Raw genomic sequence first — 11,734 nt, 5'->3', positions numbered from 1 at the left:
TCTCATTCTCCTCTCAGAAAGGCATATCTCGGTAGAGTGCCTGGATAGAGCAAAAGAAATTAAAAAGACATGGCATCACCTCGGCCCCGTTCCCCCTCAAATAACGCAGATCGGAACCCATATTCCTCCGATAGCGAGCATCCAGATGCGCCCTTGCCAAACGAGCCTTATCGAGACGACGAGTCCTCCTATATCCCCTCCCTTGTAGAATATGAACCGCGTCCCATCGATGAAAGCGACGAGAACGAGAATGAAGATATCATTGCGGAATCATCCAGACCCCGTCATGCGTGGCAGGCCAAGCTCCGAGTGTTTTGGTTGAAGAACAAGGGCATTTTCCTTGTACTGCTGGCACAGGCATTTGGCGCGTCAATGAATGTTATGACGAAGGTTTTAGAGATCAATAGCTCTTTGCATCCATTCCAGGTAGGTTGGATAAGAAAACATATAAGCCAAAATCTATGCGAAAGAGAGAGAAAAAGAATCCAAAATAGAGACAGAAGTCTATGCATTGTTCTTGATCAATCGCGATCTCCATCTCTCCTTTACAGAAGCTCCTACTGGCAGTAGTTTATACACTATAAGATCCCTCGACTAACCATATACAACTTTACTCATGACAGATCTTATTTGCCCGCATGTCAATCACAGCATTGGCAAGCTACCTTTACATGTGGTATGCGCGTGTGCCTCATCCCCTTGGCACCAAACCAATCATCCACCTCCTCATTACGCGTGCCGTCTTCGGTTTCATGGGAGTATACGGACTATACTACTCAGTACAATACCTGCCTCTCGCCGAAGCAACTGTTATTACCTTCCTAGCCCCGATAATGACCTGCTACGCCTGCTCGCTGCTAATACCTGGCGAAACATTTAACAAGCGCCAACAAGCCGCAGCGCTAGTGTCCCTAGCAGGTGTAATGCTAATCGCACGACCATTCCGTACGCGCGACAGTCATGCCAGTAACCAGGACCAAAGTCAGGAGCAAGGCGGTAGTCCCAACTCAACAGACTCATATCACCACGTCATGGCAACAATCGTGGCATTTATAGGTGTTATCGGCGCAGCAGGAGCTTACACGTCCATTCGCGTGATTGGAAAACGCGCTCACCCGCTTGTGTCAGTGACGTACTTTTCAAGTGTGACAACCATCATCTCACTTGTCGCAATGGCTGCGTTTCCCTGGGTACAGTTCAAACTCCCCAGCACACCTTTAGAATGGACACTCATGGCCGGACTGGGAGTGTGTGGGTTCCTATTACAGTTCCTATTGACGGCCGGGTTATCTTACGTGCCACCGCGTGAGGTGGCAAATAGTAAAGCGAGTCAGGGATCGCGAGCGACGAGTATGGTGTATACACAGGTGCTGTTTGCGCTCTTTTACGATAAAGTGGTCTGGGGCACTACGCTTTCATTGATGAGTGCAGCTGGGTCGGTGCTCATTCTCGCGTGTGCCATTTACGTGGCTGTCATGCAGGACGAACGATCGGACCCTGGTCCAGTAACACAATCAGACAATCACCCGCAATTCAAGGACGTTGGTGACGAGGAGGCGCTGATTAACCCTGCACAGGGGTGAGGTGGGAACTTACAGAGTGCACCGACGCTCTGTCTTGGTTCTCTATTTTGTTTCCTGCTTGGATCATATGGTTCATCGGATTCTCCGTGTTGCATAGGTGCATCAGGCACCTTGAACCCCGTCTTCCGACGGCTACTGGGAGCCTTTAATTAAGCACTTGAGACCAGTCAAGGTCGATAGTCTATAAAAACGATTCATTGTTCATTCATCCTAAGACACGATTCTAGCCTCTCCTTTTAGACCTCGTGTGAAGACCCGCCTATCCCTGACCCCGGGAAGGCTACTTCCATGTACATGTACTCTAATCCTGCAATACCCACTTTCATATAGGTGAGTATTTGATATTCTGTACGGGGGCATCATAATGCCCCACGGATATACCATGAGAGGGTAATGGAGGCTTTTCGTGTAGGAAATTATGATTTCTGAAGATAGCATTCGAGCCTTGCGAACTAAGTCGATGAAATACATGTATACTGCTGCTATATTAAGACTATGTATAGACTTCATGACTTCATATTATGCTCAAATTCAGTTTGAATAGATCGTCATCCTCGGTTACTATGCAAGTACATGATTTGGAATAATGCACACTGTTCAACGCCGGCCCGTTTTACAAGTACTGTACACCTAGGCACCAGGCAAGTTACCAAGAAGAGAGGTGAGCATCAACGTAATCTTGGATTTTGCTCTGCAAGAGTCAGAATTATTACAGCGGCTATTTATAACCAGTGAAAGCCAATTTAAGTCGTAATAGGGGCTCTTCGTGCAAGGCGTCCGTCCAACATCTGTACAGGGTACAGTTCTCCACAAACCCCACTTGACGCAGGATCCAGAGATTTCATTCATCAGCCCGTGTAAACTTGGCCCCACCAGACTGGGGATCTACACGCGAATGGCCCCTAAATTCTAGGATTTTCAATTTGAAAACCAACAAAATCCCATAGCCACGATGAGCCACCGTAACATCGGATGACTCAGTTGCCGGTATGTTCATGGCAGCCTTATCAAAGATCCTTGAGGAGCTTTATCCTCCTTCACCCCGCCGCTAAAGCTGCTCAAACTATACAGTATAAGATGACGGAAAGAGGCCCCAGGGGCAAATATGCCCGTATGATCTGTCGAGGTTGTCGCGCCAGAAAGATCAAATGCATTCTCCCTGATACGCAAAACTTGGGTCCCTTGAGTACCCCGCAACCCAAAGAGAAAGCCTGCGAGCGATGTCGCAGCCTCGGTCTGAAGTGCATTGTTGATTATACCTTGCTCGGACGGCCTCAGTCCAAACGTACGCAGCTTGCAAAGTCAGAAGAGCGAAGTCCGAACACCCAGTCGGACTCTTTGTCCAATGACCCTGCCAATCTAGACATCAAGAAGTATCTTTTCGCCGACGAAGATGATAATATAATTCCAAAAGACGGCCGGTCGGAACCCGCTCGCACGCCGCGAAAAGAGGAGGTTTTCCAGTCAATGATCCAGCCTCATGCCTTCTTCCTCTCGGTTCTTGAGAAAGATCGCCTGTTCGGCTCTGATGTTGCGCCTGCTACCACGAGCTGGGATACGCCATTACCAATCCTGATCAGCCAAGATATGGCGGCATCATTTGATCGGTGGTAAGTTACAAATGCTCTCAACCATCTATATAAACATTCTAATCGTTTCACTATAGCTTGGTTTGGCATCGGTTCTTTCTCCCTAAACTACCGGCTCTAGTCAGTCTCCGAGAACGACTGGTATTAAATGATCCTCTCACCAGCAACTGTGCAACGAGGTTGCTCTTTGCGCTCCTTGGCCTGTCTGCATTTGACCTGAGCGAGAATATTACTCAAGAAGACTTGCCATTAAGAGAAACCTTGAGACAAGCTGTATCCTTCCTCGGCCAAGAATTTATATTTTCCCCGCCAACGCACCCAGACACCGTTGTTGTTTGTCTTTTCTTATCAGACTACAAACCAACCGCTATGGCTACCACGCAAGGTGTCGCTCATAAAGCAATCAAGTCAGAACTATACATGAATATTGCGTACGGCGTCTTTCATAGACTGGAATCAGTGAACCAACAGGGGAACCAACTTGCCGACGGTCTAAACACTCCAGATTATGGCGAGTTTGAGAGCTGGCTCTTCGACTCCATTCACGCATTCCAGGTAATTGCCGGTCACGCGACAGTGGACGGCCTGTCAGGAAAGCCACTTCACAGTTTACAAGTTTTGACCGATTACATGAAATCTCGCGTTGATATGTACCAGATTGCGCTCACTACTCGCCCGTGCACACCGCGCGCTATCTACTATATTCAATGGGCTACATCTACATGCATCCTCTTCGAGACATTGACTAGTGTCAAACAAAGTTTGCACGACTCGAGTGCCTTCATTATGATCACAGAAGAAAATGAAAGAAAGTGCATTGAACAAATTCATTACAGCAACTTTCTCCTAGACGCCATCTCCCCCAGAGATAATGAAGAGATGCTGGCCGTCCGTTCATTATTGAAGCATCGATTTTGCACGGTGAATAACTGGGGAATTGCTCTCGGAATGCTTTACACCTCAATGCTAGGAAGGAAAATCCGAGATGGCATATGGGATAATAGTTCCGACATAACCCCAGAGGATACAACGCAAATTGGAGCCGAAGTTGCGAATACTTGGAAGAGTCCCGGCGATCCATCAAACATGCATTTCAGGGAGATTCTGGTCCGCTTCGGCAAAGTATATCCCAAGCAGCTAATGGAGCTCCTGGATATGTTCATTGAATGTTCAAAGATGAGGCTCAATGGCGTGATTTTCCGTCCACCACCGCGATACTTTGGAATAGAACGCGTGACAAATGCCAAAAATCTCCTCGAGAACAACGTTGTCATGGTTAGATCATTTGGATACCTACATTCAGAATTTCCGAAGCAACTCGAGCTATTCAAAGAATGCGCCGAACGACTCGCCAAGATGGCCTCATCATCGGACAGAACAGCTGAAGCTGCATTCGCTGGCGGATGCGTCTATGCCCTGTGTAGCAAGGTGATCTCTGGATTTCTCGGTCTGATGGAAAAATTGAAGGCAGAGTTCAGAAGTGGCCACAAACGACCTGACCTGTTGGAGGATATCACGACGTATGGGGCTTATAGCATTTTCACGGATACGCCGAGTTCTGGCCAGCTGTCTGACAATTTAGATATGTATGGGGTATTCCCTTCTAGTGGCATATCCACTAGCCAAATTGAAGGATTGCAAACCTTTGATTGGTCCTCTATGCTGAATATGGGAGATCCTGGATTCCAACCGCAAAATCCAACCTGGTTTGGCGAACCCTTCTTATCATGACGAATGTTTCAAATGGATGTATAACAGATATAAAGCGAGTTTTATTTCAATTATCATGATGATAGAGAAATACGAGTTTAAGACATGACATTGATTAATGGGCTATTGATATTGCCTTTCGATTATATTTTGCTTCTCACCCCTAATAGAACATATCTCATCTGTAACACAGCTATCCAAATGATGTCAGTCTTTAAGCTAAGATCCAATTCTGGACCGCGCAATTAATTCCAAATCGACCGCGCAATTTTTCCGTGTCATCGCAAATTATCTCGGGAAATTAGCGCAAATTAGCGAGAGAAAGCGATGATCGCATTATCAATGAGCTAGCGTCCTCGTACCTGTGACTACCAGCCTGCGCAAATCTATACCATGGAATGTTAGAGATAGATTGATCTTGAATTACGCCATGAACTTGAACCGGACTCCAGTCTATTATAGGAACCAATATTATCATTCTGACACTATCTCATTGCGGAGACTTTTGTTTATAGGGTAGGTTGTCTTGACTCGATCCATAACTCTATGACAGGTGTCTAGCCTTGGATGTTAATTTAATAGCCAATCTGGCCGAAATACCCCCGCTGCAGCTATCATCCTCAAAAAGAGGAGATATCCCTAGCACCTGAGTACACCGTGGTCAAGGCTCAGGACATACGTAACAGTAAGGACCAGTATTGGACAATCCAAGGGCTCGGGCCATGCCGCCGATGACGATGGCAGTCTAGACAGGGCTCCAGAGTGCATAGGAACTCAATATTCAACATCGGAGTTCTCGGTTTCACTTTGATTTAGACATGATGAACCAGGATCAGCCACTTACCTTCACCCGATCCAATCACATACATTCTTCGCCCGAGATCAATGCAGCTAAAATCCCCAGATCTCTTTAAATGGAGTGGTCGGAGCACTCTGCTCCTTGCCTTTTCACGCATCAGTCCACTGCTCCACCCCGACGTCATAGGGTTGCAGCGCCCAACGCCAATCCGAATTTTCCCGAGAGATGTGATTGGTTCAGCCAGTTTGGAGGTTGATTGATATCGAGAATGGACATTTGAGACGATGAGAAGAGAGTGGAAGAGTGGATACGTTTTATAAAAGCCCACTTGGTGCCCCGGTTTTATCTTACGTGTCTGGCAGATGAGAAAAGTGGATTTGACTCCCCCGGATCGTCGATCTCTAATCCATCTTAAGACAATTGGAGATTTCAACTCAACTTCTGTCTTCTCCTTCATTCATCCAGATCCTTCGGCATTATACCAGGATCATCTATATACTTGTTCAAGATCATCATCTGAGTGGATCATGATCGGATGATCACCAGTGTATAAAGTCCAATCATCCATCCCAACATTGAAATAGCACTCTGATATAGACGTATCATCCTAAATCCAACGCCCAACGCCCAACCACACAAAAACTCTTCTCAAAATGCGCCACTTCGACGCCTGGGTCGTGCGAGACCCATATTCAATCTGGCACTACTACTCTACCGGCCGTCGCTGGCAAGACACAGTCCGCACTCTAATCCAAGAGCGCAAGATCTGTTCCCCATCCCAAGAACCAGAGACCGAACCCACAAACACCAAGCCCATAAATCCTCAATCAACAAGTCCCCTTTTGTCCCAACTCCCACCCGAAATCCGCCAAATGATCTGGGGCTACGTCTTCGGCTCCAAAACCATCCACCTCGTAACAGTGAAAGATAAAATCCGCCACGTCGCCTGTCCCCAATCAAACCCATCTCTAACTCAACACCGACACTGTTGTCCCTATACACCTGCTCGCTGGCGAATCTACGACGGCCGAGTACCCGGACACTCGGACAGACTTCTCTACCCACATACACATGACCTGTTACCCGATCATCTTTCTAATAGCGGGAACGCACTACTTCAAACCTGCCAAGGTATCAATCTCGAAGCATCAGACCTACTCTATCAACAAAGTAACTTTGACGTTGATGACCTGTATACATTTATTGCATTTGCGTCTGCGATCGGAACCCAAAAGCTCAACTGTATCCGGCAGTTAACCGTGCAATGGATGCCGGTTTGGCAACCATTCACGGGGAAAGATCACAAGGGATCAATATACGCTCATACCCACAGTGATGCATTATGGAGCGAGTTCTGGAGCGTTGTATCCTCTATGCGGGGATTAAGAGAGTTACAACTCAGTATTGATTTGGGAAGATTTACCGGCACGCAGATAGGCGGAGGACCTGTTATTGTTGCGGGGCAGAGAATTCCACTTGTGCTTAGTGAGGGGTGGTTGTTACCGTTGTTGAATGTGAGGGGGTTGAAGGGGTTTGAGCTTGCTGTTACGGCACGATGTGATGCTGCAGCTAAGGGGGTGATTGAGGAGGAATTGGTGAGGGATGCGGTGGTTTTAAGGGATCAGTTGAGAGCGGTGATGTGTTCGCCTGTTGGGATGTCGATTGGAGGGATTTTGGGACTTGGACTGAAGGAGTGGGCGTGTGCTTTGGAGGCTTTACGGGAGAGGGGGGAAGGGGAGGAATTACTACTGCAGCAGAGTCGGAGGAATGGTGCACGGTTGGCTATTACTGCGGCTTGATCTTCGTCTTTTCTTCTTCTTTTTTCTTTGTTTTTCTCCTATGATACCCCTCTTGGATTTATCTTATAGATACAGCGACCAGTAGAGTCTCACTAGACCAATACACTGCATCTGACCACACTCTCTTCCACATGTGCAAGGTTCATCATATTTACCGCCTATTACACCGCTAGCTGTACTGTAAGCTCTACATAGATAGAAAGACATCTAGGAAGGCAAAAGGAGAAATGGCTGTTTCCCCGATGATCGCTACTGTCCACCGTAAACACTCTCTTCCTTGTGAATTCAATTCCATGTAACCCATTCCCCTCGATCTATTGGCCTGTGCCTGGACGGCAAATACTTGATTGTTTCCTTGATAGTTTTAGACTTTCTATAAACAAGGACATCCCTGTGAATATTGCGGATTCGTATTTGCTAACCCGATAAAATAAACCGAACCCATATGTAGCACTAGGACAAGAGTCAAGATAATCTATACAACAAGTAACCGAGTGACCGAGTAACCAAAATCCCATTATTCTGTTATTCCATTCAGTGGAATCAACTCGAAGCTTTTCATTGTCCAATCCGAAACAAATGGACTCAACCCTGCATTCGAAAAACCTGCCAAGCAAGAATATTATAGCCAATAACCCGAATAAATGAAGATGCACACATCAAAATAGAACCATAAACAGTAGAAGTCGGGTCATATCACAACAACAGTCACGGCAAGCCATAACCAGCACAGAGAGAAATGGGGTTCGATTTCTGAGTATTAAGGGAGGCAAAACAGGTGAGGGAAGAAATGACGCCATACACCAGACATAGGAGATTGCCAGCAATTTAGAGATAATATCTAGGCAGAGATGAAGAAAGAGGAGGCGTAGATAAACACAATCAAGAAAGTATAAGACACGAACCGAATGCAAATGTGAGAAAGGATGGGTGGGGGAGACGGGGACAGAGGGGGGGAAATGCAAGGTCAATTTCGAATCAAATTCAATCAAATCGCTTCCTTGAACTACGCTGAGACACGACCACGGAGCTCCTCTTCGTAGGCTTGGACCCGCTCAGAATCAGGTTCCTCTTCCTCTGATGGTGAGTGCATATTACTAGGAAGCTCATGGAGAGATTGACGACTGCGCATCATCTGATAAGAAGTTAGCAAAGGGGTCCATGTCGATAAACAAAATCAATGAGAGTCAGGGAATACTTACCCATGCTCGTACACCTCCAATCAGTCCCAGACTGTATCCAGTTGCGAAATCCTCGTTGCGAGCACCACCCATGGGGCTATCAGGACGGTTCAAAGCCTCAACACGAGACAAGTGCGACTTGCTCCCACCAGTGGGGCTAGCCAGAGGACCACGGGCACTGCCATAGTCCACACTGTTGCGGTTACTAGGCGCGGGGCTACCTGGCCGGCTATTTTGCCAGATCTGTCGCAGTTCCCGACCGAGTTCCTGGCCAGTCATGGTCCAGTTGTTTTTGATGTTGTCACGAAGTTCAACCACGTGGCGCTTGATCTCCAGCTCGTTCTTCTTCAGCCACGACACGTTAAGTTCTTGACGGGATGCGCCACGCTTGAACTGGCGAGAGATATATTGGTCGTAATCACGAACAATTCTGTAGCACGACGATACCTTGGTTAGTCACGGAATTTGGAAATGGTATGATAATTGGAAAGAATCAACAGATGTTTCCCGTTTTGAATCACTTACCGAGTAATGATGCCTGTGGTGCTGACACCCTCTGTTCTCTGAGTGACCAGGAACTTGCCCTGGGCCTTGATGGGTTCGTAGATATCGTCACCCTCTGCAGCCTCGTAAGGCAAGTCGTCGTGGGCGACGTAATCGATCTGGTGCTCGGACAGGAAATCGGGAGTGACAACCCATGGGCAGTTGGGAATAACCTCATCAACCCACTTGCAGTGACGCAGAGTCTCAGCTCGCTCAGCACCACTCAAAACAGTCAGACCCTTGCGAAGGTGGGTCTCCTCATTACCAGTGACTCCAACAATAAGGTAGGTATCGGGGAAAGCATTCTTAGCTTGTTCGAGCTGTCTCATGTGACTATAAGGAATTAGCAACAGCTCGGAACATAGGGACATCCAAGTTGGAGAAAAAGCGAAAGAGAAGAAAAGGAAAGGAAAGGATATCGAGTTGCGATCGAGTTGCGACCGAGGTCAGATCAAAAAACCGAGCATGCATGCCAAGTGACAGAAGCAAAAAAAGAACAAGAACAATCAATAGGGTAACAAAGAACATACCCAAGGTGAAACAGATCAAAGACACCATCAGCATAGACACGGACAGGACGTCCCACCGGAGGTGGGTTAGTCTTGTAACCAACAGGATCCTGCAAGACACCACGCTGCGGTGGTGGCATCGAGTCTTGTTCCTGATCCTGATCAGTGGGCAAATCGATGTGTAGACCGGGCCGATTCCTAGGTGTATTCTCAATATCGGAAGAAGCAACAGTAGTCTCGGAGGGCTCGCCGGGATCCTCGTGAGTCCGGGGCTCAGCGACACCATTAGTAGTCGGGTGAGAAGTATCTCCAGAGTTCTTGCGGGCGCGTTTGTGAGAAGATGTCGGAGCATCCTGCTTCTTGCTAGATTTGTTGGGGGTGGCATTGGAAGGACCGGTTGAGTCCTCGCCATCTTCGCCGGACGCGTCGCGTGAAGAGGGTTGGAGCTCATTAGTGGCCGGCTGGGGCACAGGAAGGTGTGAAGCGCTGCGCTTGCGCTTGCCGGCGGGGGAGGTAGGTGACATTGCGGCGATGGAAGCTTAATTTTTTGTCTTATATTAGTATTAGGCTTGATGCTGCCTTCTTGATGGGAAAGGAGAGGAGAGGATAAAAGGGTCTTCGAAAAGCGGATTGATCCGGTTAGGGGGTAATTTTCTTTTTTGGGGTTCAAGTGGGGGCTGCCATGCTTTCTTACAGGGGTGAGACGGTTTTTTTTCCCTGTACCTCCTCAAAGTGCCCCACACATTGACACTGCCAGGCTGGGCACGGGCAATCTGGGCAGATTGATTTGAGTGTTACCATCATGGACTCCACAATGTGTACTCCGTAGTGATGATGTGATTCTTTACTACATATGGGAGGCGGTGGAGACATGTACAGTTGCCGCGAACTGGTGAAGGCGGCAAAAAAGAAACTTACAAGGAGTATACCTTGAGTATAACCTTGGAACCTTGGAAGACTTGTAGTAAAGAAAGAAGATTAAGCTATCATTCTCTGACGTATAGCGATATATACCTCAAGTGCTACGTTTTCTCGTATCTAGCATAAGGCCCCCTAAAACACACTCACGAATCCAGGCTCACCGCCTTCCTAATTTAGATATGTAGCAGTAGCAGTAGCAGCATTGCAGTGAGTATAAGGTGACGGCGTGGCGTTTGCTCTCGCAAGGTATTTAGACCCAGTTTACGTTACCGGCCCCACTAGGTCCTGAAACAGGCCTACGGCATACAAAACAGGAATAAAGAGAGAAAGGAAAGCTTCATTGCTTGTGCTGAGATGGGACACACTGGCCCACTATCTCCCGAAACTCCAGTGCTAAAATAGCCAAGATCTACCATTGCAGATACCGTCAGAGAACTCATATACCGAGGCCGAAATTTGGAATACATCAGAGAATACGCAGGATCCATAGAAAACCTCTTTGCCTAATGTTCCTTTCTCTTCAGACCGAATGTCCAAGTCGCCCACCGGGTTCGCAGGTTCGTAGTACTTCCCATGTTGGATTTGTGGTCCTCACATCCCTAGGAGTGAAATCTAGGTACGGACCAAACAATTGACCACGTGGAGAGGGAGGAGAAGAAGAAGCCAAGTATATAAGAGAAGAAGACGAGACGGAAGCATAGAAGAGAAAAAAGTGTAATGGTTCGTCAATAGCAGGGGCATTTTCTGCGGTATCTCGTGTGGTGTGAAGGCATAAAAAAAGTAAAACAGAACGTGCTCGTGAAGGCCCATGGCTCCCGGCGAAGGCCTCATAAATCCATGACCAAACCCGTTATTTCTTCCTCACAACCCTAATATTCTCTTTCCTGCATGTTTCCATCCCAGTCTAACAAGAATCCATCCCAAAGGTGAAATAGAGGCACCAGTTGGACTCGGAGATGGCGCCCCAAGATAACTCAAGCAGAAAAAGAAGAAAAAGAAAAAAGAGACAAAAATTGAAATAGTAGGAGAAAGGTCGTAGAAAGGGGGAGATAGAGGCGAAGCGGAAAGGTAGGTCGTGTCAGAAGGGGGATTGACGGAAG

At 47.4% G+C, this 11,734-nt stretch overlaps 4 protein-coding genes across 4 annotated transcripts; 3 read left to right on the top strand and 1 right to left on the bottom strand.

The window, feature by feature from the left end:
• Positions 1-69: 69 nt before the first annotated feature.
• N7478_007274 (DMT family transporter) lies at positions 70-1,583 on the top strand (the record flags this gene model as incomplete). The annotated part of the gene is made up of 2 exons (XM_056923488.1): positions 70-426; positions 624-1,583. The coding sequence occupies 2 exons, from the start codon at positions 70-72 to the stop codon at positions 1,581-1,583; spliced, it is 1,317 nt and encodes a 438-aa protein (XP_056781525.1).
• Positions 1,584-2,696: 1,113 nt separating this feature from the next.
• On the top strand, positions 2,697-4,903 carry N7478_007273 (Zn(II)2Cys6 transcription factor domain-containing protein; the record flags this gene model as incomplete). Its single annotated transcript, XM_056923487.1, has 2 exons — positions 2,697-3,193; positions 3,250-4,903. The coding sequence occupies 2 exons, from the start codon at positions 2,697-2,699 to the stop codon at positions 4,901-4,903; spliced, it is 2,151 nt and encodes a 716-aa protein (XP_056781524.1).
• A 1,431-nt stretch (positions 4,904-6,334) lies between these two features.
• On the top strand, positions 6,335-7,480 carry N7478_007272 (uncharacterized protein; the record flags this gene model as incomplete). Its single annotated transcript, XM_056923486.1, has 1 exon — positions 6,335-7,480. The coding sequence occupies one exon, from the start codon at positions 6,335-6,337 to the stop codon at positions 7,478-7,480; it is 1,146 nt and encodes a 381-aa protein (XP_056781523.1).
• Positions 7,481-8,486: 1,006 nt separating this feature from the next.
• N7478_007271 (choline-phosphate cytidylyltransferase) lies at positions 8,487-10,237 on the bottom strand (the record flags this gene model as incomplete). The annotated part of the gene is made up of 4 exons (XM_056923485.1): positions 8,487-8,615; positions 8,683-9,091; positions 9,187-9,537; positions 9,735-10,237. 4 exons carry the CDS (start codon positions 10,235-10,237, stop codon positions 8,487-8,489), a joined length of 1,392 nt encoding a protein of 463 aa, XP_056781522.1.
• Positions 10,238-11,734: the final 1,497 nt, after the last annotated feature.

Source organism: Penicillium angulare (genome assembly GCF_028827245.1).
Source record: "Penicillium angulare strain IBT 27051 chromosome Unknown utg000004l_segment0_segment0, whole genome shotgun sequence".
Taxonomy (NCBI): Eukaryota; Fungi; Ascomycota; class Eurotiomycetes; order Eurotiales; family Aspergillaceae; genus Penicillium; species Penicillium angulare.
The sequence above is the reverse complement of the archived record's forward strand: the minus strand, read 5'-3'. Positions and strand labels throughout refer to the sequence as shown.